The following is a 27,350-nucleotide window of genomic DNA, read 5'->3' as shown; positions in this document are numbered from 1 at the left end:
CATCTGTGCACACGTCACAGGGAGAGAGAGCATTTGCGAGTGTGCATATACAGGGGTGTGTGCGCGTGCACTCTTGCACGCATGCAGAGGCCAGTGGAGGACATCATGTGTTCTCTCTCACTTATTATTCCCTTGAGAGAGCTCTCCCTGAACCTGGAGCTAGGCTGGCAGCCAGCAAGTCCCATCAATCCTCCTGTCTCCACTCTCCACAGTGCTGGGGTTTCAGGAACCCTAGCATGTCATGGCTTTTTACAAGGGTACTAGGGATCTACGTTCTCCTGTTTGCTTATTGAGTAGAATGAGCACAGCCCCAGCCCGATCCTCTTCTTTGTTCTGAGACATCATTTTACGCTGTAGTCCAGGCTAGCCTTGAACTCATGGCTAGTTTCCTGCCTCAGCTTCCTGAGTGCTGAAATTACTACACATCAGAGCAATGCTTTTTTAAAACTTGCACAAGTCCCTGATCCTGTCCCTGGCTTGCAGTTCCCTAACGCTGCTGGCCTCTAAAAGCCAACACAGCCTCCGAGAGATGACAATAAACAAGACAGGTAGGACAGTAGCGGCACCTCAGAGAACGTCTCCTCAGTGTCCCCTCCTGGTTCTCCTTGCTGTCCAGGGTGCTGAGTGTGTGAGAGTGTCCAGTACTCTGCATGTGGGAAGAAAGCCGACTATCCAGCCGCAGCTGGTCCAGGCGCTGGGGGACAGGGTCATGTTCGATCAGCAGCTGAAGTGCCTGGCTTGTCTGGTTAATCGCATCCTCCACCTGTGGCCAACAGCAGTGTAAGATTGGTCTCCACAACCGGTCCTACCCCAGGCTACCTACTGCCCCCTCAACAGTCCAAGCACACTGTAGCCAGTGCTCAATTTGGTTAGTGGTGGCCTCTAGCTGCTAGAGGTCATTCAATGCCCTCTGTCTGGCATCTCGTCACCTCTCCACCTCTCGGTCCATCTCTACTGCCCTGGAAATCCGTTAGGTTAACCCAGGTCACTACAGTTGTCACAAGCCCCATGCTAAGACGGGCTGGTGTAGGAAAAAGTAAAGGCCACAGCCAGCTCTTCTAGGAGGCCTGTTCTATGTACCTTCCCCACAAGGCACACTGGACACAAACTTTACCTCTTCCACTCGGAGAGTGCGGACAGGGGTCCCATTGATCTCCAGGATGCGGTCCCCAGGGTGGATGGCATTGCGGTTGTTGGGACTGATGTGCATCCGGTTGACCCTAAAGATGGACAGGAATTAAGGAAGGATAAAAGCATTCTAAAAACTCATCTGACCACCTGTACAGGGAAATCTCACCAAGTCCCAGGCTGTCACAACTCTCAAGGACACCCAACATGAAAATTCAGTACCCGTCCCAGAATGCTTCCTCTCAATGAAGGGCACTGCCACTTACCTATTGGCCTAAGCCAGAAACCTGGACATCGTCCCCATTTGGAGTTCCCTCAAATCCCTCCCTTCTTTTTCCCCACCCCCCACCCACTTCTGAGAATCCTGCCTTCTCTCCATCACCATAGTTACCAACATCTCTCTCTCCTGGATCACTGTAGGAACCTCTTAACAGCTCTACATCTCTAGCCTTTCCTCTCTCACCTCCAGCCTCACACCAGTGATCCTTCCAAATGTCAATCTGGCTGTGTTATCTTGCTGCTTAAAGCCCTTCATGGACCTACTGGATCATCACAGTCAAGGTCCGCCATGATTAACAGCCACTTGGGCTACTTTTCAACTTACACTAACCAATTCCAGACACCCACCTCTAGAGATAACTGGTCCCCCTCTGCCCTGAACCTGGAACAATTCCTTCCCTTTATTATCTAATGAAGCTCCAGAACAGACCTCATCTTCTCCTGACTTCTTATCCCTAGTAATCTCTCACCTACACTGTAAGATCCAGCCTCACAATCAATATTGACAGGGCTCTCTCTCCCTCTCTTCATCAGCCATCACGAGGTGGGCAGCTCTGCCACACACTCCGTCATGATGCTCTACCTCTATACAGACCCACAGAAAAAAAAAAAAATGAAGCCGGGTAGTACATGGACATAGTCTCTCCTCTTTGGACGAGACTCAGGGCAGGATCTTATCCTCTTTGGGGCCATGGACCCTATTTTCTTCATCTTCCATTCATGCATGCAACCAAAAAAACAATAACCAATGACTTCCTACTGATGGCCGGCCCTTGAACACAGTACTGAACAAGACAGAGCAAGTTCCTTTTGGGATTTATGCTGGAGTGGTCTCTTAGGGTTTCTATTGTGGTGAAAGACACCATGACCGTATCAACTTTTAAAAAAGAAATCATTTAAGTGGGGCTGCTTTCAGTTTCAGAGCTTCAGTCCATTACTGTCATGGTGGGAAGCACGGCAGCACACAGGCAGACATGGTGCTGGGGAGACAGCCACGAGTTCTACATCTGGATCGGCAGGCAGCAGGAAGAGAGAGCGACACTGGGCCTGGCTTGAGCTTCGGAAACCTTAAAGCCCGCCCTCAGTGACACACTTCCTCCAACAAGGCCACACCTCCTAATGCCACTCCCTAAGCATTCAAATATATGAGCCCGTGAGGGCCAATCTTATTCAAACCACCACAAGGAGGGAGGAGAGATGACAATCAAACTGATACACATCAATCAAGCCAGATAATTTCAAGGAGCAAAAACGATCTGAAACCTGACACCCGAAAGCTGAGAAGGCAGGCTTAAGTATCGGGCAGGAAGCAACCTGGGCAGAAGAAAGATGAAGTGCCAAGTCAGGAGAAAGGGGAAGGTAAGAATGGAGGAAACTCCACGAGTCCTGGGCCCTGTGAGGATTCCCTGTGGACTCTTACCATGAGCCTCTGCGGCAAGGCTCTCAAAAACACTCACTCTTTCACTTGCACGGTGGTGGCATAGTTAGAAGAGGCGCTTTCCACGGACACGGAGAAGCCACGTCTGCACTGGGCGGTGGCCTCGGTGGCGGCCGGCATGGAGATGAGCGTGACAGAATAGGGCAGCTGGTCCTGGACAGACTCCGTAGACAGCCTTTCGAACATGGGTGCCAGCACCACCTCATTGTGGCACTTCCCACTGGGGAGAGGGGGAGAGAGGGAGCTGAGACCCTGCAGGCCACCCTGGAAGCCCCCAGCAACCACTGTGTCACGTGGCTTGAACCACATACCTCGTCTCACCACTACTCTCTATGCTACAAGTCTCGACGGCTGTGCAGAGTGAGGAGTCGAGGACTGGGGTGGCGAGCTGGGAGAGCAGCAGAGAGGATACTGGGAGGACCCTGGCCGGGAGGTGAGACGGGCTGGGTTTTCTTGCTCTCTGCCTGACTCACAGTAAGAACCCGTGTCCTACACTCTTGTCCCCTCCCTGGGCCCAAGCAAACTTTTTTGTTAACCAAGACGGTTGGATAGGGGGATATGGGTGAACTCTAGGGTCTTGTCTTTTTCCTTTTCTTTTTTTTTTTTTAATTTTGAGACAGGGTTTCTCTGTGTAGCTTTGCGCCTTTCCTGGATCTCGCTCTGTAGCCCAGGCTGGCCTCAAACTCACAGAGCTCCACCTGGTTCTGCCTCCCAAGTGTTGGGATTAAAGGCGTGCGCCACCACCGCCCGTGGTCTTTTCTTTAATGTGAAGCTGCTCCTCACAGGGCACTGCCTACCCATTTTCTCCCTCTGGGAGGATTACAGGACAGAGTGAAGTCATGTGACAGGTAAGGATGGATGGCAGAGTGATGCTGTCTAGCAGCCCGCCTAGGTCCCACCCCCACTGCCTTCACTCAGCTCATACTGCTCCTGGGCCCCCGCCCACTTTCCTGGCTGCTGTTCCTGAGGAGGACACACAGGGACATCTTACCAGTAGAGTGTAGCATGCTGCACCAGGGCATACGCATCCCCATCCTCAATAATCACCTTGCAGCTCATGCAGGCAAAGCACTCCGGGTGGTATTTAAACTCCCCAGCCACCTGTGAGCACATGGGACGAGCACAGAGGAAGAAGTGAGCTATGACCTTTGTTAGAGTGGATGGAATTGGTGGCGGGGTGAGCGACCTCCATCACCAAAATCAACTCGTTCCAAGGAAGGAGCTGCAGATCCCAGCCAAAATCCAGGCTTTCGTCGCCGCCCTGGAGTTTCTGCGGAAGTGACAAGTGGATGTCTCCTGCCGCTCTGACGCTACAAAAAAACTGTTGGCCTCAGTCAGGAGACCATGTCCCCCCAGGTAGTCACTCCTACTGCAAAGGCTCACCATTCCTCCAGCACATGGCTGTCATGTCTGTCTCTGCTTGAACCCCACTGCATAGAGCAGCTATAGGCAGCGGAACCTCTCCTCTGCCGGTCCAGTCTGGTTCCCACCATCTCTGGTCAGGACCTGGGTACACCTCTTCTCTACCTGTCACCCTGTCCTGTAAGGCTTCCCTCTCACTGCACTGTGTCGTCTCCCTCCTGTCTACTCACCCAGTCCCAACAGTGTGCTGTCAAGTCTTTGGGGGTAGAACAGACACTCTACTGCTAAGATGTCATGTGCGGTTTGAGCTCACCGAGAAACTGGCTCTGGAAGGGGGGTTGCCCGCTCCTATTTCAGACCTAAGCATATTTGTCCCAAAGTGTCCTCCAAGATCCCTTGTCTGGAGACGGGCTTGCTCCCCTCGCTCTGACAGGGAGGGAAGGGATTGGCAACACAGCCCAAGAAGGAAAACACTGTGTCCGGAGACTCAACAGAGGTCACTGCTGTTACTTCACGATATAAAATGCTGAAGGAATTTTATAGAGAAGCTGGAAGTTCCCCAGGATGCTCATCTATGGAGAGAAAGCTCAATAGGAACACCGACTGCTTCCAGTTTCGGCTGGATGTGGTACACACCCGATTTGATGTCACCTTTCGGTTATTTGTCCTTTACTTGAAAGCTGAGGGGACGATCTGCTCTCCCTAGGACTCTTAATCACTGAGGAGTCTCTCACTCAGGAACTGGGTCCCAGGCATTCTGCCGGGAGTTGGCGAACCTCTGATTTGACGAGGCCGCTCCCGTGGTGTCGGCTAGGAGTTACGACACCTGACAGGTGTCTGCTGGGGATCTGCTACATGCTACTAGCTGCCACACTGCTCATGGTTTACTTTGGCTTGCCATATACTTAAACTCCCTCGCTGGAAGCCAAGCACAGCTATCACATCACAGATGGTCCTCTGGACCACGCAGAACAGAGGGAAGGCCAGACACGTCTTAAGAAGGGCTCCACAGGCACCTGTACTTGAATGAATGATGGACAGACCCTTGCTGATGAAAAGACATGATGACTGACCACGGGCAACGGGGAAGGGCTACCAATCACTGTGGACTGTGACGGGGGGGAGGGGGTAGGGAGGTGCAGGGGCTCCCTCACCATGGCAGGCCCTGTCATCAGCAGGGAGCACCCATGGCAGAACTCTCCAAACTTGGCCCAGTAGTCTTTGTGGCAGTACAGCTTCCCATCCTTCTCGTAGTACCAGTTGGTGAGGGACTCCTGGCATTCTGAACACCTGCAGGGACAGAGAAGAAACGCAATTGGGTTTCTAGAAGAAGCCCACGGGTGGTCCTTGGCTCCCGGTTTCATGACAGAATGGGCATTCCTCTCCTCTTCCAGAGACGGGACTCAGGAAAGCTACAGCTTAGTGCCCCCCGCGAGACCTGCTTCAGAGCTGGCAGGGCTCCAGAAACCAGCTGTGCTGAGTTGCCCGCGCCTGTGAGCAGATGCTGTGGGTCACCGAGGCCTGTGAGAAAAAAAACCTCCCCTAAAAAATGCACATATAATTTATGTGTGGGGTGTGTGGGTCCCTCAAGTCCACACACAACCCCAGTTAAGAACCTTTGATCGCTGGGTGGTGGATCTCTGAGTTTGAGGCCAGCCTGGTTTCCAGGACGGCCAAGGCTACACAGAGAAACCCTGTCTCGTAAAACAACCTTTGGGGGCTGGAGAGATGGCTCAGCCGATAAGAGCACTGGTTGCTCTTTCAGAGGACCTGGGTTCAATTCCCAGCACCCACATGGCAGCTCACAACTGTCGTAACTCCCGTTCCAGGGGATCTGACACCCTCACACAGACATACATGCAGGCAAAACACCAAAACATATAAAATAAGAATAAATCATTAAAAAATGTGTGTGTGTGTGTTTTTTTAAAGAACCTTTAATCTAGATAGATGTTTCAATGACCAACAAAATCTCAACCAACCCCAACTTCAAAACCAAGTCACACTATGGTGCTTTTTTTTTTTTGTTTGTTTGTTTTTTGAAACAGAATTTCTCTGTGTAACAGCCCTGTCATAAACTTGCTCTGTAAACCAGGGTGGCCTCAAACTCAGAGAGATCTACCTGCCTCTGTTTCCTGAGTGGTGGGATTAAAGCCACCACCATCCATTGCCACCATTGCCTGGCGTTAATGATGTTCTTGGGGAGAGAAAATGGGGGAAAGAAAGAAAGAAAAGCTAGGCATAAAGAAGTTCGTCATCAGCCGGGCGGTGGTGGCGCACGCCTTTAATCCCAGCACTTGGGAGGCAGAGGCAGGCGGATCTCTGTGAATTCGAGGCCAGCCTGGACTACCAAGTGAGTCCCAGAAAAGGCGCAAAGCTACACAGAGAAACCCTGTCTCGGAAAACCAAAAAAAAAAAAAGAAGTTCGTCACCGCCGGGTGGTGTTGGTGGCGGCGGTGGCACACTCCTTTAATCCCAGCACTTGGGAGGCAGAGACAAGGCGGATCTCAGTGAGTTTGAGGCTAGCCTGGTCTACTGAGTGAGATCCAGTACAGCCAGGACTGTTACACAGAGAAACTCTGTCTTGAAACAAACAAACAAACAAACAAGAATGTTTGTGAACCATCACATCGGTACAAGAACAAGTACTTTTAACCACTGAGCAATCTCTCCAGCCCCAATAAAACAAAATCCAAAAAACAAACAAATTAAAAAACAAATCTTCGCCGGGCGGTGGTGGCGCACGCCTTTAATCCCAGCACTCGGGAGGCAGAGCCAGGCGGATCTCTGTGAGTTCGAGGCCAGCCTGGGCTACCAAGTGAGCTCCAGGAAAGGCGCAAAGCTACACAGAGAAACCCTGTCTCGAAAAACCAAAAAAAAAAAAAAAAAAAAAAAAAAAAAAAAAAAAAAAAAACCAAATCTTCATCAGGCTTGGTGGTAGTGGTGCATGCCTTTAATCCCAGCACTCCCTGGTCTACACAGATTGTTCTAGGACAGCCAAGCTACACAAGAAACCCTGCCCCCCCACAAATATTCATCAGGCAAACTCAGCATGTGAGTGTGGTGATTTGGATAAGGATGGCCCCCATAAGCTCAAATATTTGAATGCCTAGTCATGGGAGAGCGGAACTGTTTGAAAAGACTAGAAGGATTAGGAGGCACGTCCTTGATGGAGGGAGTGTGTCACGTGTCTTTTCACAGCAACAGAACCGTGAGTAAGACATGGGATGAGTAAGAACGGCTGCAGAGGTGACTGGTTTTAACTTTTATAGAAAGTTAACGTGAGGGTGGGCGGATGCAGAAGGCTTTTTGTTGTTGTTTGACACTGGACCTTTTTTTAAAAAATATTTTTTTATTTATTTTAACTTTATTTTTATATGCATTGGTGTGAAGGTGTCAGATCCTGGAGATCTGAACTTACAGATAGTTGTGTGCTGCCATGTGGGTGCTGGGGATTGAACCCGGGTCCTCTGGAAGAGCAGCCAGTGCTCTTAACCATTGAGCCATCTCTCCCGCCCTTGACACTGGGTCTTACGTAGCTGAGGTCAGCTTCAAACTCTGCTACAAACCTGAAGATGGCCTTGAACTCCTCCGTGCTGGGAGTATGAACATGTGTGCCACACACATCTTACAAAATACTTTTTGAGCCAGGCTTGTCTGGCACATGTCTTTAATCCCAGCACTTAGGAGGCAGAGGCAGGAGGATCTCTGTGTATTAGAGGCCAGCCTGGTCTACACAGAGAGACACTGTCTCAAAAATAGTATTTTTTAAAGATTTGCATACAAATACACACTGTATATTCAAGCAGATTCCTTCCCACATGTGGCTTTAGGAGGGGCTCACATTGAGCCCCGAGTTTCACGAATCCTAGGCCAGCACTATCAACTGAGTTACACTAGCTCGGCAGAAACAGCTTACAACTATTTCTTATGTTCATATATATGGTGTGTGTGTGTGTGTGTGTGTGTGTGTGTGTGTAGGCGCGCGCGCTAAGAAGACAGCTCTGTGGAGCTGATGATCTGCTTCTACCTTTGTTTGTTTGTGTTCCAGGGACTGAAACCCGGTCACCAGGCCTCTACACTGAGTCAGCCTTCTGGCCCCCAGCAGAGGGTTCTGTTGTTGTTGTTTTAAGTTAATTTTCATCATCAGGGGATGGTAGAACACGCCTTTAAGCCCAGCACTTGGGAGACTGAGGCAAGATGATCTCTGTGAGTTTGAGACCTGTATATGAGTTCCAGGACAGCCACATAGTAAGGTCCTGTCTTTTATTTAAAACAAAAACAAACAAAAACCTTCCTTTCTTTTTCCCTTTTTCTGAGATGGGATCACATGTATCCCAGGAAGGTCACAAAGGCACAGTGTAGTCCCAGGGCAGACTCCAGCTCCCAGTTCTGCCACTACCTCAGTACAATAACAAGCGAGGCCACCACGCCTTGACTATTGTCGTTAATATTTTCCCCTGCTCTCTTTCTTGAAACACTTCTATCATTCTTACTATGTTGGTTGAACTGGCCTCAAACTACCTGGCAAGATTAAAAAAAAAAAAAAAAAAAAGTCCATTTGATTGGAATTGTAAATTTCAGAATTGAGCACACACAGACACTTTTTTTTTTTGAGACAGGGTTTCTCTGTGTAGTCCTGGCTGTCCTGGAACTCACTCTGTGGACCAGGCTGGCCTCGAACTCAGAGATCTGCCTGTCTCTGCCTCCCGAGTGCTGGGATTCTAGGTATGTGCTACCACTGCCCGGCCACAATTTTTAATACTGTAATTAGCCAGAGTTCTTTTCTTTCCTTGACAATTTAAGGCTTTTTCATAGTTTATTATACCATTTTTTCATTTAAGTGTGTTAGCACTATATAAAGATTGATTCATTTTATGTGTGTGAGTGTTTGACTTCATGTGCGTCTGTGTACCACGTGTGTGCCTGGTGCCCGTGGAAATGAGAAGGTGTCGCCTCTCCTGGAAGGAGTTACAGATGGCTGTAAGCAGCCTAGTGGTACCCGACCGGAAAGCAGGTCCTCCACAAGAGCAAGAACTGCTGAGCCACCATCCCAGCCCCCACAAAGAGCTGCTTAATAAAGTTTATAGTAACAGATATGTTTTCTATTGAGCTTGCAAATGCCAGAAAAAGGGGGTGGGACTTGAAAAAGCCTAGAAAGACACAGTAAACCAACACCTCAACCTTGGATTCAACTCTAGGCTGAAAACGGAAATTGCTATGAGCAACAATTTTGGTAACAACTGATCGAATTTTAATTAAGATTACAATTAGATAGTATGATGAAATTCATTAATTTCTTTTTTTTTTTGTTTTTGTTTTTGAGATGGGGTCTCACTATGTAGCTCTGGCTGTCCTGGAACTCTCTCTGTAGACCAGGCTGGTCCTGAACTCACAGAGAGCGGCCTGCCTGGCCTCTTGATGCTGGGATCAAAGGCGGGTGCCACCACGCCTGGTGCAATTGGTTTATTTTCTTAGCCTTAAGAGGACCAGCTGTCAGCTGGTGCTAGTTCAGTCAGTCCAGGGTGTTCTCAAGTGTGTCCGCACTGGCACCTTCCATCTCCTTCCTGAGCCTCCCAGCACACACCGCTCAGAGCCAGCCAGGTACCTCCTTCCTTTCAGTTGGACTCTTTTTTTATTGAGATGGGTCTTACTACGCTGCCCAGCCTGGTTCAAGAAAGATCTCGAGAGATCTTTCTGCCTAAGCCTCTCAAGTAGCTGGACCGTAGGCATCTACAACTGTACGGATAGACTGCCTACCATAAGTGGCAAAGGCTTTGTCTCCCATACACTGGCTACATTCTTGCTTCTCGGGGGTTCCTGCTGGCCTCCTGGCCCTGCCACTTACTAATCATGCCTGGGTAAGATTCTTTACTTTTCCAATCAGTTCCTCACCTATAAAGAGCCTGCTGGGAAAGTTAGATAATAGGTATAAATGCACAGACAGCTTATAGAAAAGGTCCAGTATAGCCGGGACAACGCAAATGTTAACTGAAATTAAAGGTGACGGCTCATGTGCCACTGGACAGTCACTGCACTATTAGGTAGCTTTGGACAACTTCTGTTTTTACTTTTATTGAGACAGTCTATGTAATCCTGGGGCTTACTACGCAGACCAGGCTGGCTTCCAACTCAGAGATCCTTCTGCCTCTGGCTCCTGAGTCCTGGGATTAAATGTGTGCCACCATGCCTGGCCTTGTTATTGGTTTTTTTGTTTGTTTGTTTGTTTTGAGATCGAGGTTCACTCTGTAACCCAGGCTAGTCCTGAGCTCACAGTAGTCTTCTTGCCTCAACTTCCCACTATACCCAGCTTAGACAAGCTCCCTTAGAGGATGTTTTGGGGGTAGGGTCTTACTATGTAGCCCTAGCTGCCTTGGAACTTAGAGATATCCATCTTCAAGTACTGATATTAAAGGCATTCATCACCATGCCTGGCTTTCTTAGAAGCTTTGTTAGCCAGATGTAATTAACAGCCAATGTCAGGGTCCTTCTCCAAGGTATAGCAGGACAGAGCCTTATATAAAATAAGAACTGATCACAGTGCAGGGTTCTGGAGTGCTCTCCTAGTAGATGCATCTACCTCAGGCTCAGGGACCACGGTGCAAAAAGGGACAGAGAGATTGTTTGAGCCAGAGGAACAGGAAGTTGGTTTTTTGAGATAGTGTCTCTCTGTGTAGCCCTGGCTGTCCTGGAACTCACTCTGTAGACCAGGTTGGCCTCAAACTCACAGAGATCCGCCTGCCTCTGCCCCCTGAATGCTGGGATTAAAGGCGTGTGCTGCCACCACCACCACCACCACCACCACCACCCGGCCAGGAACTGGAAGTTTGATGTGAAATTGTGTCTCCTAGACATGTCAGAGAAGCTACTTGAGGTTCCCATCTCAGAGCTACCACCTGCCACCTACCTGATCCTGGTGTCCCTCACTGTGAAATGGTAACAGGGTCATGAGCCTCAGAGTGGCTGTGTAGGTTAAATGGCTCTGAGCGGCTGTGAGGCACCCAGCAGGGATACACTAGAAGCAGGGGCTTCCTTCTTGCCTTCCCACCTCCCGACTTAAAGCTCTTGTGTAAGCGTCCTCTTTCATCAGACTGTGAAGTCCTTGAGACTGAGACAGGGTCCTGTTCCCTCTCGGTGCACGCAGCATCCAGGCCAAAGGCCAGGCAGAGTAGGCTTTCAGGAAATGTTTTCAAATTGAAAACGGTCCATGAGTGTCAGGAACCGTGAGCCACGGTGACAAAGGTACAGCAAGGTACCAAGATCCCATGTCATCAAACCTGTCCTTCTGCCGTGTGCCGCCGTGAAAGGCTGGTGCAGGCCCATTTGTAACCATCTGCAGGCCTGGGCTGTTACACCCTCACAATGGTATGTGCGCCACCTCGGGGCACGGGAGCACCAGAACACACCCTCCGTCTACTGCCAATATCCTGCTTTTGTTCACTGCAAGCAGCTCTTGCCAGGCAAGGGAACAGGCCGAGAAACAAGTGGAGGCATGCGGCAGACAGCCACACCAACCTGCTGGCGAGCACACCTGGCTGGAGAGCGACGTCACCAATGCACATGTCATTGTGTCAATGAATGCCTCTGCAGAGGACAGCCAGATGTTGCCACAGGTACCCGTGAAGTACAGGACGGTGAGCAGCTGACAGAACTGGCTGGAGGTCCCTTAAGCTCTGTTTTTGCCAAAGAACACAGCAAGACTCTCCGGCCACTGGAGACTTCCAAGTGCTAGCTTAGGTATATACAGTATCTGCTAGTAGTTGCTCAAGAGGCAAGTGATGGAACTGGGACCTGAATCTGTGTGTACTTGGCTAGGAAGCTATCTCCACTGCAGCTTACCTCAGAGACACGGCATGTCTTAACTGCCAGGCTTCAGGATTCCTGTCTCCAATAACAAGGAGACTGGAACCATGACCGCTGACGTCTGAGTGTTAGCCTTTTATGATGCTTTCCTTTAGTTCAAATAGTTAGTGTAACTGGTATCATTACTTCTCTTCATTCATTTACCCAGTGTTCTGTTCTCCAGTTGTAGTGTCTGTTAAAGAATCCAAAATACACCGTGGAAAGGAGGCACCATTCAAAGATGTTCCATCTCAGAGTCTCATAAGCCATGGCTTTTTCTCCCCCGGGCTTTCAATTTTTGAAAGCTTCAAGTAAGTCAATCTCTGGCTGCAGACCCCAAAGCACCCATCGAGGAGGCAGTAGGGGTGTGTCAGAAACCAGGGCTCCTGAGGATCCAGGGTTTACAGAGCTAAAAACCTCAGAGAGACACACAGGAGGCCACAGACAGAAGCTGTACCTAAGGACGGCCTTTGAATGGCTCTTCTAACATGCTGCAAAGGGTGAATGAGAATGTGGAGCTACTTCCCTAGGACCTGAATCTGCAGGGAACGCATCAATGATCAGCTGAGATCTTCACAGGCAGCTGCCATCTTCACTGAAGCCAGCTCCTTCATGACTCTCGTGGAGCTATGAAAATTACAACAGGTGAAATGCCCCACGTGATGCTCACAGCAGGTGCCCAGCAAGTGTTCACTTCCTTCCTTCTCCCACTGGAGAACAGCAAGGGCAAATGGAGGTGGATCCTCTTCCCTCCCATGCCCAGGGAGTATGGATCCGCTTACCTAGAACTAAGCAGGCTTCTCAGGAGAAAAGGAAGGTCCTGAAATGAATTTTCTACAGAGCCTTAGCAATCAGGGCCTCATTACTGTGCATCTATAACACATAAGGACCAGCCGGCCAGATAAGTGCTGGGAGAAGCCAAGGGCCCCAGACCCCAACTTCACACACATCCACGTCATGTTTACAGGTAAGCTCTCAAGCCCACGGAGTCGGGGAACTGAGGAGCCATCTCTTGGGGGGATTTACACATGCGAAAGCACAGCCCTCCCGTGTCCTGGGGAAGGCTGACTTGGATGCTCTAATCTCTGGAGAAGCAGCTCTGGCCGCTGCTGTCCGCCCCTCGTTTCTGAGTTTGGACTAGGCCGAGAAACAGAAAAAGAAGCTACATAACCTGAGGGTACCACGAAGTAGGGGGGCCAACTGTCCTCCAGGGCCCACCAGGGCGGGTATGAACAGGGGCTAGAGATTCGGATCCACCACCACACAGCCCTCTGATGCTTCTCCCCGCACATCCTATGGAATGAAATTGTCTGCAAACACAGCACCACTCTTGTGGAGCATGTTGTTATCCGGTTTTTAGAGAAACTACCAGACATACACCAAGCTTCTGCTCAGCCGCAGCATGCGCTGATGCAGCTCCTGTCCATGCCAGGGGGCTGGCGGTTCAAGTAGTTTGTGTAGCTTCACAGAGAGGGCTTCCCCTGGCCGGGAGGGGGAAAGTAAAGATGTTTGCCTGCCTCTGAGTAGCCAAACAAGTCACAGTTGGGAGCCATTCACCTGATCCAAGCCCTTCGGTTTTCAGATAGTCTCAGAAGGGTGAAGGAGGCTGCCAAAGCTTACTGCTAAGTTGAGCAAGTTTTCTTTTTAGACATGGGTTGTTTTAGAATGCAAAGATGTGTTTTCAAGAGCTAATGTAGAACGCGAGCTCATTAAATTAATGTTGGACATTAAGGGGAAGTCTATAATAGGGAAATCCTTTAAAGACGGGGGTGGGGGGGCACCCGTCACTCCCTCGACTGAGGAACATAACTCAGTGACAAGAGCTCCTACTGATAAGTGCCTGACGCGGCGGCTTCACCAGCACAGACAGAAAGACCACTCCCTAATTTACATCTTCCGCAAATGTCAATCTGAGGGGTTTCCTTACCTGGGAGGGCCTGAGAGTGGGCCATGCCACTCACACGAGCGCCAGGCAAGGAAGACGATGTGCTGCCCTCTGCAAAAGGGGTGTACAGCGCGTACAGAAATGACACCCTTCATTCCCGTCTCCCTCTTTCCCCATCACATGGTCACGCCTGGTCATGTCCCGTGGAATCTGGTTGCGTCACCTTCTTTGCAACCACAGCCCTAGAACTCGTACGGACTTTACTCCTCCCGAGGCCCGGGGGTCAAGGACCTGACTTGTTTGACACAATGCAGGAAGGGCTCTGGTTCAGGAGCTCAGGAAGTCTCATCCCCGCATTCTGCGTAGGAATGAACGAACAGGCCTCGGGAGGGGACAGGCACTGGGACACAGAGGAACGCACACACGATGAAGGAGGGGGCTGATGGGCGGCAGCTTTACGACCAGGTAGTGATTTAGCCTGAAAGCTTGGAAAGCCGAGAGTCCAGGCAGTCCCGCCCCCGGGGGCACAAAGCCCCACGCGCTGGCTCTCCCTTCAGCAGTAGCTTCAGGAATGTGGCCTCTCATTTAGGAGAGGGCAGAGGGTCTACTGCAAGCCAGTGCCCTTTTGATTCCAGCTGGGCAAACAGAGCCTGGGGAATGGAGGTGAGGTCATCAGGTTTCCCAGAGGCTGGGGGAGAACAAGACAAAGGACTGTTGGACCTGGGAGGCCTGGGGACCTCGCTCTCAAAAGTTCATTACCTGATCCAGCTCCAGCTCCAGAGACGCCTCATGACCACAAAGATGAAAAGGGCACTCTGTTCCTGGTCGCTAAAGGAACAACCCTCCCCCCCAGTCTCCTTTCCAGGAGGATTTAGAGAAACAAGGATATGAACAAACAGTTACTCTAACACTCGGGGTAAAATCTATCTCCTAAACTCAAGATCAACTTCTTTCCACAAGTCAGAAAAAAACAAAAATCAAAACCAACAACCTCTTCAATAAACCTGGCAAAAACATCCCTTTTCTGCTCTGTTGGGGGAAGAGCAGACCTGACAACAGATATGTGAGGGAGAGGTGGACAGAGGGAGCTGCAGCACCCCCAACCCCCCAAGGATGAGAAACTCCAAAACCCAAACAGGCCAGGTAAGGGGACCTTGCGTGTTGCTGCTGTTGAGAGCCTGGTAGCTCCGTCAGTCAAATGGGGCTCCCCAGTCTCTCTCAGGCTTGACAGACCAAAGGGTAAATAAAGTGCCTAGGAGGATAGACCAGCCCCCCTCTCACAGACGGACGCTTCCCAACACTCCACGAGGGCCCAGTCCTTCACTGAAACCTCGTGGTGGTGGCTGCTCTTCTACCCAGGGACAGTCACAGATTACTACCCTAGCAGTGACATCTGGCCACCAAGCTGGGTTGGGGAAGCTGGAAGAGAAAGTCAAGCAGGAATACCGGTGGAGGGGAGGCAGCCCTCAGAAAAACAGGTTTCTCCCAAAGAATAAAAACAAGCCCCACCCCAGGCAGGAATGGCTCCATTCAGAAGGGACCCAGAGGGCCAGAAACCCCCCAGGGAGTTTCTCTTGAAGGTGGGGTGGGGCAGAGAGGGAAGACAGACAGGTCCGAGGAAGAAAGTTTCACACCGCCTCATGAAAGGCCCCACAGAGAGCCCCTACAGATGCTCAGACCTGGGGGCTGACCCAGAAACTCCACTCATGTGGGAGCTAAGAAACCATTCAAGGCCAGGGCAAATGTGCTTGCCATTACGAGAACACGTATACAAGTGCCTACTGTGTACCAGGCTACCCACACCCAGGCCTTGCCAGCTTTCAGTTTGGCAAAACCTGCCCATCCTGCTTGTTGGGACAAATTCCTGGGCAGGCCGCACAGCCTGTAGGTAAGACATGTGAGGGCTGCAGAACGGCAACCCATCTGTGCCTTCCTCGGAGACACTAACACCAAGGTGTGTTAGCAAGGGGAGCCCGGGCTCCCTCCGAGCCCCCTTCACCCCCCGGTTTTGAGGACATCGGAGTGCCCGTGTCCAGGCCGCTTCTGCTCTGGTATAAGCTCTTCTGGCAAAACCAGGGACAAGAGAAGTCAGAGGAGGACGAGGAGGACCTCGGCCTTGCCCTCGGGAGCAGGGGCCAGGGGAGGGGATGAGGAGGAGGACTTGGAGAGCGACTCACCTAAAGGGGTCTCTGGAGGTGAAGTAAGCCGGGACAGACAAGTAACTCCCCATCTTCTTCCCACACCAGATAAACAGGCTCAGCTGCAAGCCCGTCTGGGAGTGCCTGAGGCTGGCTGCAGACGGCCACCATGACAGGCGGGGTTCCCGGCACCTCTGCTCGGAGCCGGCCGCCCGGTGCTCACCTCTGCCTCCGGAGCAGCAGGAGAGAGAGGACTCCAGGCCCCTGGCTCCCGGGCAGACTCCCGCAGGGGCACATGGCTGGTGCGTCTCCTCCCTAGTGCTCGGGAGCCCCGTGGCCCCTCGGGGCTGCGGGAGAAGCCCCTCTCTCCAGCGGCTGCAGACACCCAGGCATTCGGGGGAAAGGGGCCGGGGACTGGCTAAAAAGGAGAGGCTGCTGCTGTCAAGTTGGTCCCGATCTGCGGTCCCACCCACCCCGAAGGAGGGAGGGAGGAAGAGGAGGGGCCCGGGCCGAAGCGAGGTGTGTGGTTGGAGCAGCTGTTAGGAAACAGAGCTCGCAGCGAGGGGTGGAGCCCGGGCGGCAGCGAGGCTGCGGGGCGAGCGCCGGAGACAATGACTGGAGCCGGCCGAGCGGCCACCACCGCACAGCTCGGGGGGCCACCGCGGCACAGCTCGGGGCGGGACGGCGCGGGAGGGCCAACACGTCCGAGTCCAGATGGCCCCAGCCTGAAGAGCTGCCCACGGGACTGACGCCGCCGAGACGTGAAAAGCACCGGATGTCAGCCAGCTAAGGCAGAGCTACACCCCCAGGAGGTGGGGGGGGGGCTCTCCAGGAGAGGAGGCCGCTCCCTAGAAGCATCTTCAGCTCTGGGCTGGTCTCTGTTCTCTCCTGGGGTTGGGACTCCCCATCCACCTACTCCCTCTGCCCGGTCCGGGGACAGCCTCAAGAAGCTGGTCACTTCCCCACCGGGGCGGGGCTGTGCTGAGGACGAGGATACAGGGCCCAGAGGATGCATTCTCCGAGATGGGATTAGCCCCACGTATATTCTAGTGAGGTGACGGGAGGTGAGGTGACTCGCTGAGGGCCCAAAGCCAGTCAGTGGGGAGCCTGGGCTACCCAGCTTCCTTCCGACTGTGTCCCCCTCACTCCTTCCCATAAGCCGTCTGCTGAGCCCAGTAGGCACAGGTGTTTCTTCCAGTGTGTCTGGACTAATCAGAGCCACCTGGGAAGGGAACCCTCAATCACCGTGGTCTGTGAGGAACTGTCATGACCGATGACTGACGGGAGGGCCCATCAGGTGAGTCTGGGCTCTATAAGAAAGCTAGCAGAGGGCCAGGTATGGTCGCCTACACTTTTTTTTTTTGTTTTTGTTTTTCGAGACAGGGTTTCTCTGTGTAGTTTTGGTGCCTGTCCTGGATCTCGCTCTGTAGACCAGGCTGGCCTCGAACTAACAGAGATCTGCCTGGCTCTGCCTCCCTGAGTGCTGGGATTAAAGGCATACACCACCACCGCCCGGCTCATTCTTTATTTCTTAAAAATTACCTAGCCTGGCGGTGGTGGTGCACGCCTTTAATCCCAGCACTCAGGAGGCAGAGGCAGGTGGATTTCTGAGTTTCCAGGTTAGCCTGGTCTACACAGCAAGTTCCAGGATACCCAGGACTACACAGAGAAACCCTGTCTTGGGAAACAAAAACAACAAAAAAGTCTTTGTATAGCATACATGTTACACCCACTGAACAAACAACAAAACCAAGGTTCTGAGCGAGTTATTGCCAGCTTGGAAACAGACATCTTGTCAGTAGTGAGGATGGATCTCAACACCAGTAAGAATCTATAGTAGGGGGTCAGAGGTCAAATAGGTTCTACAGGTTATATAGCCCCTGCCCCAGCTACTCAATATTCAACACCACAGCATCCTCAGTAAAATATAAACAAACAGATGTGGCTATGTTTCAATAAAACTTTATTCGTGGATACTGATATTTGAATTTTGTACAATTTTCCAGTGTTGTGAAATAGTCCTTGGCTTTCTTGTTTGTTTGTTTACGCCCCCAACCATTTAAAAATGTAAAAATCAAAGGCAGTACAGAAACATGGTTAAAAAATGGCCCTGGGTGGTAGGTGTGGTATCCTAGCAGGGACAGGTAGATCTCTCTGAGTTTGAAGCCAGACTGGTTCTCATAGAGAGTTCCAGGACAGCCAGGCTGCATAGCGAGACCCTGTCTACAAAATACAATACAATACAAAAGGTTCTGGCATCTATACTGGATGCTGAATTCAGGTTTGTCTGTCTCCCACTGCAGACCACACTCCGAATCTGGAAGCAGTGGAGGAGAGCAAGCCCTGGGTGGGCACTCAGCCGGCACCTCAAATTGCTTGCAACACTGTGTGTGAATGACGTTTAATCCACTATTTGGTAGTGCTGTGGCCCACCCCCTCTTCTTTACAGAGGAAGGAACTGAGATACCTGAAGTTATCTAACTGAACCACCAGGAAGGGAAACCAGGATGTGAACCTAAGCTAGATAGTATAGGCCGTGTTCTACCATGCTGTACTGAGGAGTGCAGCCTGGGCCCAGAGTCAGATTGTCTGGGTTTGAATGCAACAACGCACTCCCCTTACGCCCTTGGCATCGAGTCTGGAACACATTAAGAGTTGATAAATGTTAGCTGGTAATATCATTACGACTACTGTTCAACGTCTGCGCTAGCTATGTGGCTGGCCTCTAGCAAGCCCCTGCCTCTGTCTAGGCTTTGGGTGAGGTCTCTAAAGACCTTCCAGCTTCAACGTTTTTCATTCCTATGAGGTGCTGGGGGGCTCCCTGTTTTCCTTGGGTCTCAAGTTGAGATGAAATCTCTTGAGCCAGCCTTGAAGGGATCAGGCTCTTGGCTGGGGGCCACACAAGAGCCACCGGGGAGTGAGATGCAGTGGAAGGGAGGTCTCCCACAGGACAGCCACTGAGGGCCGCTGCAGGCTGGCCCTGCTGGAAGCTCTTTTTCTCACAGCTCCGGAGCCCAGATGTACTACGCTCCCCTGTAATTCAATCGGGCGAGGGGGGGGGAGGCCCCTATTTAAACCTGGAACTAGCATCCAATTGCATCCTTTGATTTCCATCTGATGGACGGAGTGTAGACGGAAGAAAAGGCAAGACACAGAGGCCGAGGCCAGGGAGACCCTGAGCATAACTCCTTTTGACATTTCACACGGCTCTGTGCTCCAGGGGCCGCGGGCTGCAGTGAGTCGGTGTCTAGGAATGCAGGCAGGAGGCTGCAGGCCTTCTCCTCTTCCCTCTCTCCTCACAAAGGATTTGGTGGGTGGATGAGTGGGGGACTAATCAGAGGATTTCTCAGCGCCATGTGAGCGCCTGCCCACTGGAAGTGCAGCGGCCGTCTCCCCAAGCTCTGGGCTGCAGCGGAAGCCCCTCCCAGGTGGAATCTATCTGACCCCCATAAATCTGGCTTTCAGGAGGTGCCTTTAAAGGATTGATCACCAGATGTCGGGAATGGCTGGCTACTCGGATGCTGGCTACTCAGATGCTAGTGTGATTTCCTTCAAGCCAATGTCAAAGGGTCCAAACCCCTCAGAACCAGGAGGGGAAAAGTCACACTGTGTGTGTGTGTGTGTGTGTGTACTGGGGGGGGGGGGGATACACTTTCCCCTTCTGCCCCAGGAAAGAGAGCTGCTCTGACAGGTCCCGGGAGCAGCTGGGAGGGATCCACCAGTTACAGATGCCCAACGCAACTACAAGGACCCTGGGACTCGGATAGAACGGCAAGATGGTGCTAAGCTCCTGTACATTTCACGATCTGGAAACGGATTGCCCAGAACCAGCGGAGACTCCAAGGTGCCTCCATTTGGAGCAGGTTGAGGAACAGCTTTCAGATCTGACAGCCCCAAGTGATCATCCTGGTGAGCTGTGGTGAATGGACGGAACACCCCAACCTCTGCCTGGACAAGAGCTCTAGACAAATGGCCTGAAGCTCAGGGACCTGTGTCTGCTGCATGAGGCCCTCTGTTGGTGAGGAGGACTAGAAGCAGGGAGAGGTTGCAGCTTGCTTCCTTTCTTTACACCATGCTGGAGACTACGACTTGAGCACACTGGGCAAACATTCCACCTCTCTCTCTCTCTCTCTCTCTCTCTCTCTCTCTCTCTCTATATATATATATATATATATATATATATATATATATATTTTTTTTTTTTTTTTTTTTCTTTTTTAAAGAAAAATTTAAATTTTGAAAGAAAAATTTAAATTACGGCTGTCTGGGGTCCTGCCTCTTAATTTTTGCTGCTAAACACAGCCATCCCTCTGAGCAGACCATCTCTCTGGTCCCTGTTCCTCCACGCTCCAGCTCGCTTTCTAGACTTTGGAAGCACCTAGAACACTTAGCGCATACCTCAGTAGTTTTATGTCAACCTGATACAAGCTAAAGTTATCTTAGAGAAGGGAACTTTAATTAAGAAATTAACTCCATACACACACCTTTAATCCCAGCACTCAGGAGGCAGAGTCTCTGAATTCCAAGGCCAGCCTGGTCTACCTTGAGTCAGTTCCAGAACAGCTAAGCCAGGGCTACACAGGGAAACCCTGTCTCAAAAAACCCAAAACCAAAACCAAAGAAGAAAGGAAAAGAAAAAAGAAAGACAAAAAAAAAAAAATGCCTCCATAAGATAGTACTGTACACAAGCCTGTAAGGCATTTCCTTGATTAGTGATTGATGGGGAGGGCACAGCCCATTGTGGGTGGGGCCACCCTTCGGCTGGTGGTCCTGGGTTCTATAAGAAAGCAGGCTGAGCAAACCACGAGGAACAAGCCAGTAAGCATTACCCTTCCAAGACATCTGCATCAGCTCCTGCCTCCGGGATCCTGTCCTGTCTGAGGTCCTGTCCTGACTTCCTTCAGTGATGAACTACAATGTAGAAGTGTAAGCAAAATAAACCCTTTCCTCCCCAGCAATAAAAACCCTAACTAGGACACCAGAGGATTCCCCTACATGCTTATCCATTTCACTTTTGGATAGTGTGACAAGAAGCAGGGATGAGGGAATACGTGCTTTCTGCCATTTACACACCACTTCACCTTCTTAGAATTCCTTAGCACAAACCGCTCACACACATCCCCCCCCCCCCCACTATCATCCCATCAAAAAGCCCGGCAGGAACACCACACCAGGACCTGAGGCTGTCACTTTAATCCCTCCACCAGATAGGCTGCCCTGACCACAACTGGCTTCCCTCAGCTGTCCCCAAACCCCTGTTCTTAGCTCCCTCCACAGCCTCCTGTGCCTTCATCTGGCAGCTGCCTTTTCTCCTCTCACCCAACTACGATGGAGCACTCATTCTCCTCCAGGAAGAGTTTCCTCGACTTATCTTTCCACCCACCACACAGAAGCATGGTTCTGTGTCCATGTCTGGCCACTAGTCTGCCGTATCAGACTACCTGAGGGTAGATGCCAGGTACTAGGTTTTGGCACCGCACAAGCCTAGCCATGTGCTCAGTAGACATGACTCGACTCTCAGTGTGAGTGACCACGGTCCTAGAGGATGGACGGTGAGGTATTTTCAGCTCACAAAGGATTTCGGCCCCTCACAAACGCTGGGGCGGGGCAAGCCAGCTCAGAGATGTCAGGGCAACCACCGCGTTCACATGAATGGACGTACAGGGCTGAGGTAAAAGTAGTGTCTGCCCATCTTAACTCTCAAGGCCTTTCTCCTACACAGACCCAATCAAAGAGTTGGGAGTCCGGCCTCTGGAACACAGGACCTGCACTGATACACGTGCTGGGTCCCGTTTTCCAGTCCCCCCTCCCCCACATTTGTACAGCGAGGGTACAATGAAAGTATCAAACTCCTGGGAAACCCACAGAGACCATCAAGTCCCTGAGAACTGGAAAGATCAACTTCCTGCAGAGCCCAAGCAGCTGGCTCCTCCTCTCCCAGGTGTCCAGTGCCCACCTGTCCATCATCTGCCCAGAACTTTGGTGGAGACGATTTTTTCAATCAGTAAGATCATAAATTTACTTTTCCCAGGATCTCTCTTTCCCTGTTTTTTAAAAAAACCTGGGCCAGTTAGCCACTTCTGTTTGTATTTTACTGCAGATCGTCACCTGGACAGGCCCGGAGGGTGCGGTCACTAGCCTCTGGGTATGACCGCCATTCTCCGGTCTCTCTCCAGTTACCAAGAGCTTCCACCACTGTAGATCATTCTCATTGTCCTTTTCAGTGTGTTAGGATGATTTTCTCACACTAATCATTTGGACACATCATATAACTGGGTGCTACTGTACATTTTGGGTTCCCTATCTGCCTTCCTAGTTTCACAGTCATCCTGGGCAACATAACTGGACTCCAGTACCTCCCCACACAAAAGATGGGCGCTCCAGAAGTAGTGGGTGCTTAGTTTTCAGACTATGGAGTTCTACAAGCCAGACACAGAGGTGAGCTTGGTATGCACGCACATACTGCCTGCCATTAAATTATCTCGGTGGGGGTTGCTACCTCCTTTTTATATATGAAGAGATGAATGTTTTTCTTCACTTGAGAAAGTTGTCCAGAGTCTCGTGTATGAGAACTGGCAGGGCTAGGCTTTAACTTGAGTACTGAATTCTAGGTTCAACGCACTGAAGTTGTCGCAAACAGCTATTCTGTGCTTACTTCATGATCATAGTGGTATTTTTCAAGGTGTGGCTGAAAGAACAGCTATCCTGGAGTCCATTAGGAAAATGAAGACATCCCTGGCACCACCCAGGCACACAGCACCAGTTTTCGAGGTTGGGGGAAAGATCTTGCATTCTAAACAAAGCCTAGTAGTTCTGACCCACACTGAAGACTGAGAACACTGCTTGATTCTCTCCCAAGCGTTTCTCCCTCTGACTTCCTCTGATTGTCACCCTCGAAGTGGACAGGATAACCACTATCCTTCCCTCACCACTAATGTCAATGTTCAGACAGATGGTTCATTTTATTCTGAAGGCTACTTGGTCACTGTTAGGGTGAGGGTTGCTAAGCCTCGACTTACTGGGGACCTCTGCCTTCCTAATGCTGTTACTATTCATCTGAAACTCCATGGTAGCTGCCTCTCTCTTTTTGCAATGACACTGTAAGGAAGATGAGTTTAGAAGACATGGCCGTTCTATGCAAACTGGAGTTGCAGATATAACTCAGTGATAGAGCCCTTTTCTAGGATGCAGGAGGCCCTGGGTTCCTTCTCCAGCAACACACACATGCTCACACATGCAAGCTCAAACAGATGCATACTGCTGACTTTGAAGAGTCTGTCACCAAGGAAGTGGGATGGTGGACCTCTGATCCCATCACAAGTGCTTCAGAACACTGTTAAGAAGGCGGAGCCAGAGTATGACAGAGACACAGGAAAAAAAAAAATCGCTCATTTAGTCTGACATGGGATGCTGGGGGCTGTTTTGGTGATTGTGAGGGACAAGGAAACCAGAGGACTGCGCAGTGGCACAAGCCTTGTGTCCCAGCACTCAGGAGACAAAGCCGGGAGGATCTGAGTTCGAGGCCAGTCTAATCTACATAGTGAATTCCAGGACAGCCAAGGCTACGTAGAGAGCCCCTGTCTCAAATTCCTGCCTCCCTGCCTCCCCACCTCCCCCGCCCAAAGAGAGAATTTGTTAGCATGCCTCTAGCACTACCCAGAGGCGGGGGCCCTAACGTTTGGTGGGGGAGAAAGAAGAAAAACATGGCAGTGGACCTGCTACAGCAGCAAAGGGGAGGGGCCTTTGATGGTTTAGTACTCTATATTAATACTCGATCACATTATAGACAGAGGTCTTTTTGTTTGTTTGGAGACAGGGTTTCTCTGTGCAGCCCTAGCTGTCCTAGAACTCACCCTGTAGACCAGGCTGGCCTTGAACTCACAGATCTGTCTGCCTCTGCCTCCCGAGTGCTGCTGGGATTAAGGGTGTGCACCACTGCCTGGCTATTGACAGAGGTCTTATTTCATCGTCCATCTCAGAAGATGAGCTCTTGCCTGGGGGAGCCTGCACAGTAGAGAGGATGAGGGAGCACATGGGAAGGACTTTATTCAAGCTCTCTAAAACACCATTTCCCAATGCACCATTCACCTGGCAAAGACTCCGACACTGCTGTATTCGAGTTTGCTACGCCATGGGGCACAAAGGTAGATTAGATACGGTTCCACCCTTGGAAAACTACTTGAAGACTTCAGCTGTATGTGCAAACAAACACAAGAAGGGCTCGAGCTCAAGTATGAGGAAGATTAACAAGGAGGGTGAAAAAAGTCTCCTCTGATTGGTGGGGGTGGACATGGGGTGGGGTTCCTCCAGAGGACGTGCTGTATCTATCAGCTGACCATAGCAGGCTGATTGCCAGGCAGACAAGAGACTTCTAGCTTGAAGGAACAATATAACCCTGAGCATATTCATTAGCTACAACGTAGTCCACACGTAAGCAGTGACCATAGAAGGGTGTGTGTGTGTGTGTGTGTGTGTGTGTGTGTGTGTGTGTGTGTGCGCGCGCGTGTGCGCGCGCGCGTGTGCAGTGCTAGATCACTAAGGACTAGACCCTGGCAACTGAGCAATTAAAGATACTCACAGGCAATGAAGGGTTATCAGAAGCATTTAAGCAAGTAGAGAGGTTCCAAGCAGCTAGGAAATAATATCTGAAACACCAAGGAGAACGCTCCTTTTCTGAGCTGTTTGAGATCAAGTCTATAGCTAGTTGTGTTAGGTTCACATCAGGTTTGTTTACCAAAGTGTTCGCCACCGGTAGACTATGCCTTTGTCCTGAGGCCACATCTCTATGAACCTGGTCACTTTAACCACTGACATCTCTCTGTATGGCTGTGAGCACTTAGAATCAGAGGGCGGCCCCTCTGGATACTCATCCACTGCTGTTTTGTGAAATTCAGGGGCTGGGATGTGGCTTAGTGATAGAATGTTTGCCTAGTACCCATGAGGTCTTGGGTGGATCCCCAGTACTACAAACAAACAAACAAACAAACAAACAAACCACAAGAAAAGGGCCAGAGAGATGCTCAGTGGTTAAGATCACTTGTGGCTCTTGCAGAGAATCTGTGTTTGATTTCCAGCACACAAATGCTTGTAACTCTAGTCCCAGGAGACTTACTGCCCTCTGCAGGCACCAGGCATGTGCATGATGCACAGACATGCACGCAGACAAAACACCCATACACATATTTAGGTACACGTGTGTGTGCCTGCTTGAGTTTATGTATGCCAGGTGTGTGCAGGTGTCCATGGAGTCCAGAGTGTGTCAGAACCGCCAGAACTGGAGTTACAGACAGGAACCGAACCCAGATCTTCCACAAGAGCCACAGTGATTTTAACCACTGAACCATCTCTCCAATCTCTATTAAAAAAATTAACACCAATAATATTAACAAAAACTCCTAATAAAACAATAGCAAAAAAAAAAAAGTTTGACACTCAGTGTCAAATGCTCCCTTCACGTGGACGTTCTTGTTCTGACTGCATTGGGAGGAAGAAGTTCTTTTGCCATACCAACACATCTCAAGGCAATGCCAGCAGAGTCCTGAAAAGACAGGAGGTCCTTCCTGGTTAACAACAGCCCACTGTGTGATCTCAGCCAAGCCTTTAAACCTCTCTGCGCTTCAACAGTTTCTACTTTGATAAAAGGATTAAGGTAAGAAAACAATTCCACACCCACTAGGTCAATGCTAAAAGACACATGGTACTCAGAGGCAGGCTGGCTGCTAACCCACAGCCCTCTACAGTTGGCATCTTGGTGAATGAACCTAACCTGGGCCTGGGTTTTGGCCTTTAGGTCTAGAACAGACATACCTGGAGAGGTGCAGACACACACGGATGGTTTATCAACATCACTGTCCACCTACACAATGACAAGTGATATCAGCACGCCCATGTCCCCTGCACATGTAGGACTTGGGGACCTACACTGGGCATCGTGGTACCCACAATTAGAGCTCCAGCCAATCGGGATGTTGTGAAGCAGGAAGATCAACTGAATCAAGCCTAAGAGTTTAAAACGAGCCTGGGCAACACAGTGAGACCCTAGCTCAGAAAAACAAAGCCTGCGTGGCTAACTTGGGCATCAGAGGGCTGCTTTGTGTGCATGGACTATAAGGGAAAGAACAGCCACAGGGTTTTTGTTTGTTTGTTTTGGTTTTTAGAGATAGGGTTTCACTGTGTAACAGCTGTAGCTGTCCTGGAACTCATTCTGCAGACCAGGCTGGCCTCGAACTCACAGAGATCCACCTGCCTCTGCCTCCCGAGTGTTGGGATTAAAGATGTGTGCCACCACCACCCAGCAAGATTTTTTTTTTAACCTTGGGAAGTAGTGAATCGGGCAAACAAGCCCAGCCTATAAGGTGACCCCGGCCTGGTGGCAGCTAAGCCACACCCAGCAACTTTATCCAGGCGCGTCGATGCCTCTGCTTCACGGCCTTTTTACAATTCTGTTTTGCTGCTGGCCACTTATTTACTCATTTTTACTTTTGTTTGTGTCTTAGTTAGGGTTTCTATTCCTATAAAGAGACACCATGACCATGGCAATTCTTATAAGGGAAAACATTTAAGGGGGTGGCTTACAGTTTCATTATCGTCATGGTGGGACATGGTGGCATGCAGGCAGACATAGTACTGGAGCTGAGCGTCCTACATCTTGATCCAAAGGCAACAGGAAGTGAACTGACTTATGAGGCCTCAAAGCCCGCCTCCACAGTGACACACTTCCTCCAAGGCCACACCTACTCCAACAAAGTCGCATCTCTTAATAGCGCCTCTCCCTCTAGGGGCCATTTTCTTTTAAACCACCAGTTTGTTTTATTGTTTTGCTTTTTTATGACAGGGTCTCATGTAGCCCAGTGAAGGAAGCCCTGAGTGTGTGATGTGCGGAGTGGGTACATGCTATTGACTTGAGACAGCCATTCAAGGACAAAGCCTCAGACCCATGGGAAACTAGCAAAGCCTCACTGTCCCCACCCCCTCAATGAGGCTCAGAGTAGTGGCGATGCCATCCTCTGTTCCAGTATGAATGTTGACAGTGTGTGCATAAAGTGTCCACCATAGCTTCCTCTACCCGGATGTTGATGGCCTGGAGACGGCTCCCCTACAGAGACTACTCCCACGGAGAATAACTAAACCTGCCTCCTTGTCCATCTGTATATAACAACCCCACCTCCTTGTTCAGCTATACAGAATGACATCACCTCTGTCCACCCCTGTGTAACAAGCACACGAGAGTCCAGTCCACCCGATCTCCTGTACATCCGTCTGTCCCTTGTTGCCCCAG

The 27,350-nt window shown here is 50.6% G+C and overlaps 1 protein-coding gene across 4 annotated transcripts in view; it reads right to left on the bottom strand.

Moving 5' to 3' along the window:
- Window positions 1-27,350, bottom strand: part of Limk2 (LIM domain kinase 2) — a 69,364-nt gene that overhangs the window by 15,258 nt on the left and 26,756 nt on the right. Inside the window, exons 1-6 of one of the 4 annotated variants that reach the window (XM_028870697.2) lie at window positions 16,112-16,555; window positions 5,362-5,497; window positions 3,837-3,946; window positions 2,865-3,065; window positions 1,115-1,220; window positions 567-763 (exon numbers count right to left, since the gene is read on the bottom strand). In XM_028870697.2, coding sequence (XP_028726530.1) covers window positions 567-763; window positions 1,115-1,220; window positions 2,865-3,065; window positions 3,837-3,946; window positions 5,362-5,497; window positions 16,112-16,164 — 803 coding nt within the window. In that variant the 5' untranslated portion in view covers window positions 16,165-16,555. Of the gene's footprint in view, window positions 1-566; window positions 764-1,114; window positions 1,221-1,394; window positions 1,473-2,864; window positions 3,066-3,836; window positions 3,947-5,361; window positions 5,498-16,111; window positions 16,556-27,350 lie in introns of those variants that run through there. The other 3 variants (XM_037208137.1, XM_028870696.2, XM_037208138.1) reach the window with 3 other exon arrangements.

The sequence above is a fragment of the Peromyscus leucopus genome, chromosome 7 (genome assembly GCF_004664715.2).
Source record: "Peromyscus leucopus breed LL Stock chromosome 7, UCI_PerLeu_2.1, whole genome shotgun sequence".
Taxonomy (NCBI): Eukaryota; Metazoa; Chordata; class Mammalia; order Rodentia; family Cricetidae; genus Peromyscus; species Peromyscus leucopus.
Note: the sequence above shows the minus strand (reverse complement) of the source record. Positions and strands in the feature narration are given on the sequence as shown.